We start from the raw sequence: 10368 nt of genomic DNA on the forward strand, positions 1-10368 counted from the left end.
ATAATACATAAATGCTAACACATGTTATAATACATAAACGCTAACACATGTTAGCATAATACATACAAACTAAACATTTCCTTAATCTTAGAGAGTGGATTTTTCACATTCGGTCCCACATCAGTCCTATAACCTTTCCCACCAGGGAAAACCAAGGCATACTTCAACCCAACCTCCCTCAGTATTTACCAAGGAATACTTCAATCCAATCTCCCTCAGTATTTTCTCGACCCTGGTCAAATTCCTTGTGCTACTTTTAGCTATCTTAAGTGTGGTGTAATGAATGGGGTGTAAATACAGCTTTTGTTATGATGAATTAGTTTAACTCTAAAGCCACATTCATTAACAAGGATAACACATTCCCCTAAACAGTTAACACGTTTGCCAAACACAACATTTGCACTATAAATCTCAATACATGTCTCAAAAGCAAATTAGTGCATCAAAACACTATCCTTTCTCATCTAATGAAAAGGTCAATCCACCATTCCTTTCATAATGACACACTAAATAGTAACTATAACCATCATCATCTGCATTGCAGGTTGAAAACTTTAATTTGAAAACAAGGAAAAACTGTAAGGATAAAACTTGCTATATATATGCTTATTATACATCTAAATCCAATTCATCGCAAATATTCAGAATCAAGCAGGTATTACAACAACAAAAATAGCATTTTTTTGCAAGTAGAACACAAAAAGTTCAAGCAAAAACATTACAGTAATCTATTCTCTCCCGTCTACCTAACCTGCAATGAATTGTAGGCTTTAGTTTTCAATTGAATCTGAATATAGCCTGAATTGTAGTGTTTAACACTATATAACTTGAAATCTTACAAGTAATTGTCCAAACGTGGGAGGAATATGGTCATGGAAATCTGTAACAAATTTGTATCCGGTTCTCATTTCCTGCACATTAATGTTATCAACCCAGTGAACCCACCACAACTGACACTCAAATAACTACAGGATGGGCTTTAACACACACACACACACACACACACACACACACACACACACACACATACGCACACACACACACACACACACACACACACACACACAAACACACACACACACAAACACACAAACAAACACACACACGCACACACACACACAAACAAACACACAAACACACGCACACACACACACACACACACACACACACACACACCACACACACACTATGTGCAGCCATTATCAACCCCGTCCTGAGGCCATTACCAGCCTATCCCCCAATAAAAGTCAATGACATTTTGAATAGAACAGCACACACATATTCTACTGGCATCTCAGTTGGGTGCGGGGGGGAGAGGGGGCATAGTGACAAACAAAGATTTGTCTTTTTTGACATGTGTGCTTTGGACATTCCACCATGCCCCTAGCTAGATACATAAACAGGAATGTTCCCTCCCCACTGCAGATCCACAGAAAAGGAGTCATTGTCTGGCAATTTTAAGCTATTACGTGAAAAAGTGTTGCACTTTTCTATGCAATCATACACAGTGGTACCAAGGCAGCTGCAAATCAGAATGCTAGAGCAGGTATCGTGCTTTAGGAAACAGTAATGTCCTTAACCTCTTAGTGGTCGGAAGAGGTCCTTTCTGACAGATCGACGAGGTTTTCCAAGAAAATGTTAAATTGAAGTTGGCTTGCAAGCTAATCTTGTTTTGTGAGCCTGCCTGCTAACAATGTAAAGTAGTGTTATAGTTAACTAGGTAGTTGTGGGGATTACTCACCGAATCCATTGCATTGCAATATTTTTGGCTTGACTAGCGAGTGTGTCATTGATTTTCAACAATGTCGAAATGTATTTACATTTTTCGGACTAAAAGTCTGAACATTTGGTCGGTTGCCGACTTGTTCCCCCTTTTCACCAGCTGCTGTCACATACTGTTCAATGATCACCACCCAGCACACAGAACATATGCCACTGTGATTAATGCCAACTGTGCTGTTGTCAGTGTGCAAATTGCAATATGATGTCATGCTGTCAGTTTAGAGCTTTTTTTTTTAGAGCTGAAGTGCCACTTGAATCAATTATAAGAATGCTCAAATGTCTCTCTTGTAAGCACATACCATACAGTATTATACAAACATTGTATGTGTCAGTGTTGGGTTAAAAAGAAGAATTTCCCATCAATGGAAGGGCACAAAGTCGCAGCGTTATCTCAACCTGTGCCTGTTAAACATAGAAAGTCACAGGAGGAGTCTAAAGAGTAATTGTACTGTATCTGTTCATGGGATCTCTCCCTCACCATGTCTCCTTTCAGCTAATGGTTCATTAGAAGCCAATGGATCTATGCTTTAGTGTGGGCGTGTCATTTCATAATGCCACCTACCTGAAATGATTGTTGTATACTGTCTAATGCTAAATACTACAAGATAGAAGATGTTTATTTGTCACTCTGGTTAGGGGGGGGGCGCTCCATTTACGGTGCATATAAGAAGACATACCGATAATATACTGCATAATTCTCCACCTCTCAAAGCAATTTCAAGTCAGATTTTATTGCATGCAGGTATGACTGAACTGTTGCATTGTAATAGACCAAACTAAACTAAACGAGTAGTGAATTAAGTGACGCCCATTAATAATTACCATGTTAGCCAATCACAGCCATGTAGTGTTATGAACACAACATATCTATCTTATTGTGCACTGAACACTGTCCAGCAATGTGTTCTTTTCTAAGGACTGTAAGTTCTTAAGTCGCCCCATTAAATCTAGAAATGATGTTGAACCCTTTTAAGAAATTATCCTACATACATTTCAAAGCAGTGGGTTTTTCTTTTTTGTTTAAAAAATAAAAAAAATGCCATGGAATGAAAGCAGTGGGGGCTAATTATGAGCATTCTTCGCTGAATTAGTGTTCGGTGTGTGGTAAGACTGTGCTTGCCTTTGTCTTGATCCCCAAACTGATCCCTTACTAATTCCTCAGAAGGTCGGAGGTCACTTGGTTAATTAAGGGCCCAATCGGTCTTTAGACAAACTCATCTAAGCTTAATGTTTTCACTTTTAAGGTCCAGCAGCTCCGCCTGGTACCCCTAAGCTAGTTTTTTTGTAGCTTTGTGTGGACTCTGCTAATCTATTCACAGACAGGCGGGCAGGTTAGCCCTGGTCCAAAGCGCCAGGCAGCAACAGACCTTTCATTTGGGGAATTTAGTCATTGTAAGAATGCCTGTAAGCTCCTCCCGAAATACAGAAATTCCTCCAGCGTGTCATATTGTACCCTTTCATGGAGGACATCCTAAACCTCTCAAAGAGAGAAAGATTATAGAGGGTATACATAATGTTTATGCTTTAGGTAGTGGGCAATGGTTTCAATGAAAGTATTTGTCTTGCATGTGTAGGCCATACCACACACATTCAGCATAATGACAAGATGGGAGGGCTAAAGCTTTAATAGGCCTACACACAGCTATGTGCTGTGGGCACTACAATATAACTAAAGCTCTTTCACACGCAACACTATTTTGATTATTAATATATTATACAGTAGACAGACAGTTTACCATTAAATCTTCAGTCAGATTTCCCCAAACAATATAATATCGATATTGCCATAATCAAGTTTCATTGTCATTTTCACCATCATCCTCTAATATTTATTACAACAGTTTTATCATGAATGTATAAACCTACGATATTGTTTGTGACAAATATCAATATGTATGTGAAATACCATCTAAAGTTGGTATATTTTAATATTTTCCGACCATCCACAACAATCACAACAGTCGTAGAATGTCGCATGTCGTGAGCTTAGAATTCTAAGGTTCTATCTCAGTTTAGGGTAGTTCAGAGATATTGAGCGTCAAAGTTTTTACATTCCATTATGTTTTGTGAGATGGAACCGTTGTATTTGATGAATTACTAACTCAAAAATGTCAACATTTAACAAAATAACACCACACAGGCATTAATAAACACCTAATGGATCGGATTATGTAAAAAACTCAATTTTGACAAAAATGGAGATAGAACCTTAGAATTCTAACCTCACGATGTGTGCTAGTCGGTTATTCCACTGACTCTAGAAGACCTCCACCCGGAGGGTTCAGAGACAAGCAGAAAGACTGAGCAGTCACACTGAATCAGAAGTTACTCAGCCTCAGCTGGTTTCTACAGAACGAGCTTCTGCCTTAGAAAAGTGTGAACAATGTTTATTCTTAGACACAACGGTGAATGGATTGTAAAAAAAAAAAAAAAGAACACGTCCTTACTCTAGCGAGTGAGTATGTGGAGCTGCGGGTATGATATTTTCCACTGCATGTCAGGCAATCGTGCAATAATGTTAGTACCACAGCAATGTGTTTTCGAAAAACTGCTATATCTTAACCCGTTAAGCCATAATTGAAACAAATCTTCAAGAAAGTTGCAGTAACAATGTTGGACACAATGCCAATTAAATGCTCTTATTAAATATTCAATGGTAAAGACCAACCATGTTTATATTGATCTACTTCACTCTTGCAACCTGTATCAACTAACTAAGTACAACGCTTTACATTCCAATAAACATTTGTAGATACTAAGTTTTCCCATTAATACTATTCTCAAACTCAATTAAAGACATTGCCTATAAAACACAATGCACAACGCAATCTAAGAAAACTTACCGAATGGTGTTTGCTGGATGTACTCTCATGAAGTTAAGTGGTGTATTGTGGTAATTATAACACTCTGCCTCCAGTAGCACAGGGAATCTGCAACAGGCTCTAGTCCCCCAGACTAACAAGGAATCAAAGCTATGAAAAGATGTGAATGTAGCTGAGCAAATAGGATTAAAGATGGCTAAATCCAAATGGCTGGAAGCACAGCATGCATTAAAGAGGAATTCTCTCAGGAAAGATAATCCTCATATGCGTTTTAACACACTTCACTCACCACCACAATTTTTTTTCCCTTTTTACACCCAATCATAGACTTGCTTCAGTGTCCATATGATTCACTATCGACGTGAAGTTTCCAATATACCGTAGTACAATATCATCATCAAACAGTCATAAAAAAAATGCAGATATTATATATATATCGGTAACTTCACGTTTTTGATAGTGAATCATAACGAACACTCAACGTCTATGATTGAGTGTAAAAAAGAAAAAGAAAAAAGACGATTGTGTGTGTTGAGTGAGTGAAGCGTCTGGGTTAAGCGTCAGATGCGATGCGATGTAGATGCCTGAACCTAGAGGAGGAGACTGCTCTGGAACACCGAACGAGAGGAACGATGCTCACGGGTACCCGTCTCGTCAGGCCACAGCGACCAATCAGAGAGAGGGAGGGGGCGTGGTGTCCCCACCTGGCGTGTTACACAGGTGTGACGTGTAAGGTCGCCTTGCCTTACCTTGAGCACCTCCATGGGGAGCTGCGAGGCGGGGGGCAGGCTGGGGGGCGCGCTGACGTTGATGGCGGGGGTCTGGGCGCCGGCGCCAGCGGTCTGGGGGCAGTGCGAGGCCTGGCGTCTCTGCTTCTCCCGGCGCTCCTGCTCCTGCAGCTGCTCGCGCATCAACTGCTGCCGCAGCAGGATCCGCGACGTCATGGCAGCGGAGCCCAACGGGGGTTTGGAGGAGCCATGCTGGCCCGGCGGATTACTGTAAGAGAGGAGAGGAGGGCACCAGGGTAAGAGAGGAGGGGTGGGGGGGGTCAGGGGAGAGGAGAGAGATAAGAGAGGAGGGCACCAGGGTAAGAGAGGAGGGGTGGGAGGGGTCAGGGGAGAGGAGAGGAGAGAGATGGGCATTAAGAGGTGAGGGAGGTAAGGAGTGAGGGAGAGGTCAGGGATAGAGGGGGGGAGATAGAGAGAGAGATGGGCAGGAGAGAGATAAGAGAGGAGGGCACCAGCAGCCGGAGGGGTGGGGTGGGTCAGGGGAGAGGAGAGAGAGAGGGGGGGCATTAAGAGGTGAGGGGTAAAGGAGTGAGGGAGAGGTCAGGGATAGAGGGGGGGAAATAGAGAGAGAGAGATGAGCAGGAAGGGGGGAAAGAAGGAGAGGCAGCAAGGGATAGAGAGAGAGAGGGAGTGGAGGAAGAGAAGGAAGAGAGAGAGAGAGAGAGAGAGAGAGAGAGAGAGAGAGAGAGAGAGAGAGAGAGAGAGAGAGAGAGAGAGAGAGACGGGGCAAAAGGGAAACAGAAAAATAAGTGATATGTGTTAAATATGTATGTTATACACTGAACCTTGAGGTCCTCAATAACCATGATTACATTTGTGATTGTCAAGACAATCTGATTATATCGGTCAATAGTTGAAACAGTGATTTGCAGGTGCTAAATGGGGGGGATTAGGAACCAAAAAGGAACCCAAAAAAGTTGACGAGTCAGGGCCTCTCATCTGAAATAAAGCATGCATTACTAAGGACAGGAGTGTTTCCTCACCAGGTTTCTCCCCATTTATTTCTATCGTTTTATGATCTCTTCAATGTGAACAATATGTAACAGTACTCTGGGATAAGTCCTCTCTTTTGCAGAACATTCCTCTGTTGACTCCACTGTTGCTGGGAGTGTTAGAGGAACTGAACCAAAGCTCATCCTCTCGTTATAACATCTAAAAAATTTTGCCAACAACACCCTCCTCCAAGCCTTAGATTCAACAAACTGAATCAGTGACAGCTATGAGTAATCAAAAAAAGAGGAACTTTTTTTTCTTTTCGCAATAGCTTCAGTTCTCCCTGTTTTTTTGTTTTTTTAAAAAATGTAGATGCTTGCTCTCCAGACAGAATTGTGCAGGGCCTAAAATAGAGGGGAGAGACTGCTGAAGCAGAAGCTGTCGGGGTGAAGCCTGCATCGTCGAGTGAGTGATCCTTTTGATAAAACCTGGGCAAAACGTCGGACCAATCCAGCTGTGCGGTAATCGCACTAATTAGCCAGGCAAATCAAACGGAGCCCGGTCTCCAGCGCAGTCACTCTGCGTCGAGCTCTACCACATACCATTATAGCTCCTTCATAATCTCATCCTACGACACCTCACTCCCTCCAGAAACAGAAGAAAAAAAATAAAAGTATGTCAAATAATGCTCCTACTATGTACTGTATGGCACAAGCCACATTTTCTTTCCAACTGATTTTTGTTGTTGTTGTCATACTTAAGAGGCACTTTTGGACTTTTCTTTTTCTTTGAGGTTAGGTATAATCCGAATATCATAATGAAAAAAAAAATGCAGAAGACTTTATTTAGGCTACATGACTGTCGCATCAAAGTTGCGTTAATCGACTATCATAAATCGCCTATGAGGGCAAGACGACAAGTGAATGCAATATTTTTAATGAATTGAATAAAAACTATTATCTACACATTTATCTCAGTCGCAAAGCAATACTCTGGAACATAATAACCTGACCGGACCTTAATCATTTTGTGTCGAAATTGCTGTGAGAGGTTATCAACCATCTCTGAAGTACAGAACGTGGGGGAAGTGCTTGTTCCCATTTCTGAAACTGATTGCGGCCTGTCTGGAGCGGCCTGTCTGATTGTGCCGTCTAGAGAGGCCTGTCTGATTGTGCCTGTCTGGAGCCAAGTGAATCATCTCCTTTGACAAAACTGGCTGGGAGACTTGATGACTGACTTACACAAGACTCAAAGCGCTCGGAGTGAAATCCAAATCAACTTCATTCTCTTAGGGCATCCGTTGTCTAGCGTTTAGCATCTCCAGCTGATATCTATCAGCGCTGTGCCCTTTTACCAAGTTCATCTGTGGGACAGAATCGACCAACCGTCTTTTTTTTCTTTCCCCCAACTCTTCCACTATGACCAAACACTTTCCATAAGCAAAGGGGGAGGACAATTAAACCAACAGCTTGACACACCGGGTTGCGTTCGTAAATTCGCTCTGAGAGCGCCGGAGCGCACGCTGGGTTCAACGTCATAGAGCGACCAAGTAACTTGATTGGACTAGAGGCGTTCCGTGTGTGCTGAGCAGATTTCCAGAGCGAATTCACGAACGCATCCACAGAGATGTTCTTTAAGGACATAATGGCATTTCATTCGATTTAAAAACCCTTAACCGGCTGAATGGGGTGAGCGAGTATTCCTATTATAGAAATGAATGGACATGCATCTAAAAATGTTGAATGTGCCCGGCTCAAGGTTCCCGACACAGTGCATGTTCTCGCCCCGATGCCAACACAGTGACCGGCTGCCAGATGGCTGTCTGCCCAGTTGTTCCTGAGCAGAACACTGAACACACAAAAAAAAGGACCTTTTGTCCGGCTTAACTTTCCACTATTGTGAGTGTGCACACCTCCTCTTTGCATGGGTATCAGGAAACACAATGGTCGCACAGTCCTGGATCGACCCCCCCCCCCCCCCCCTCTCCCCAGCGATGAGGGGTTTTAGAGGAGCGCTCCTGAACTGGAGGTGGCTGGCCCTCCTCCTTCACACACCTAGCTGACCTGCTGGCTGGCTGGCTGGCTGGGGAATAGCTCGGCCTAGTGGGAAGGCCTCACAATGGACAATGGAAGGACAATGGCACTATGGAATGGAGCTATAGCCTTTAGCCCATAGAACTAATAGGCTATAGCCTATTTTGAATACCTATTCGAAAGTGAATAGCCGGCTACTAAATGTCAGGCTACTAAATGTCAGTATGCTAACGCACATTCAAACCTGAACCTGATGTTACTCCCATATCTGTATACCACAAATGAGTTTCAAATTAAGAACAATTCACCACAGTGTTTTGGTACATTGTGAGGGCTAGTACTAATAACTATTATTGACCAAAAACGATGTTATGGTTTGTCAAAAGCCACAAAATACATAGCATCATTTTTTCAGTTACTGTAGTAAGTAACTGAGCAGCACCAACAGTCTAACCCAAACAGACATCACCTCCAGTACCACACACAGGGCTTTTCAGAACCAGTCACGGAACCATCACATGTTTGTAACAGAATGTTTATGTTTTCTAAGTTATGGTTTGTCAAAAGCAGCGAAAAAAGACAGGAAATTCTAAATGAACAGCGCCACCTATGCACTAACAAGGTATTTTCCAGCAGACAGCTTTTTTGATACCTGCCAGAGTGCTGTATGTATGTAGGTTCTACTGTACTTCAAACAACCTGGTCCCCACTGGACAGGTTGCTTGGGATTACAAGCGTCTCTCAAACAGCCTAATTCATACTCTTAGAGTAGCCTATGTTTTATCCTACGATAGTGATTGACATTTTGCAACAAGTTCCTTTTATGACCACACAACCTAGGTTGGTGGAATGTGTTTTCAGCACAACGTGGTGCTCTACATTCACTAGCATGCAATGAATGGAAGACAGACAACGCAATACAGTCCAATGCACTGTGGATTGCACTCGGTCCATGTCATGTTTTGGGTACAGGCATGCCTTTGTGACAGCATACGGTTATAGAAACATATTTAACATGTTTTCCGGTCTGTAAACATTTCCTTGTGTGATATCAAGCTCACCAAGCGTACAAAGGTTACCCTAATTACCCTAATAAGATTTTCCTAGACCTGCTCTATCAATCACTGTGTAACAAGGAATAAACATTGTCTGTAAATGACTTCTGTGTCACGTAATTACGCCTGTGTAGCCTCTCAGTGTGTCTATACTGTATGTGTGTCTGTTTCACAATAAGTCTGGTCATGTTACAGTTAGAATAGGGATATGCTCATGTTCTATCATAGACAAATAAATTAGGCCTATGTGTGTAAACCAACAGACACATACTGTACCTGCATCTGTTTCCTCAGCTTTTTGTAAGCGGGGGCGCAGAAGCCCCCAAAACAGTATCCATGATTGACTTTGAGGTCGAATAGGCACAGCAGACCTATTCATTGGAACACTGACCTTCATATTGTTTTTATGGATTTGTACTATCACTGTGAAGACTATGAATAAGGCTTTGTTTGTCTGAGATAGCTTCTTTGTATATGTCTGCACATTAGATACTGTACATAAACTACCTCACTGTACTAGCTACCTAACTGTACATAGCTCAACTGTATACAGCCCATAACTGTATATACCTCCAAACTAAACTGATGTTTACAATACTACCTCTGCACTTACTGTATATGGCAGTTACCTATCACTACCATTCTTGTTCTATTTATATCATGTTCTTATATTACTATTTGCACTTTGTTTGGATGCTAAACTGCATTTCGTTGTATAGTACTCTGCGATATAAAGTTGTTATAAATTAAATTATAAATAAATCTAGTCTAATCTAATCTAATCTACTCTTGAGAGAAGCTTTGAAACCCAAACAACCTGGCCTAGTGGTGAACATGTTGCCAGCACTGCCCCTCGTGAGGGCATTATTGCTTAAATAAATGACGACTTCTCCGTCAGACGGATTCAACTCACCCCATCCACTTGAACAGCTCTAATTGGTCATTTAGAGCAGGA

The 10368-nt window shown here is 42.0% G+C and overlaps 1 protein-coding gene across 1 annotated transcript in view; it reads right to left on the minus strand.

Moving 5' to 3' along the window:
- mitfb (melanocyte inducing transcription factor b) overlaps positions 1 to 10368 on the minus strand; it is a gene marked incomplete at both ends in the record, with an annotated part of 30827 nt that overhangs the window by 10364 nt on the left and 10095 nt on the right. Inside the window, one exon of the mRNA XM_080535221.1 lies at positions 5354 to 5600. Within this exon, the coding sequence (XP_080391347.1) occupies positions 5354 to 5600 (247 nt within the window). The remainder of the gene's footprint in view (positions 1 to 5353; positions 5601 to 10368) is intronic.

This window comes from Nansenia antarctica (genome assembly GCF_963989245.1).
Source record: "Nansenia antarctica genome assembly, chromosome: 6".
Classification (NCBI taxonomy): Eukaryota; Metazoa; Chordata; class Actinopteri; order Argentiniformes; family Microstomatidae; genus Nansenia; species Nansenia antarctica.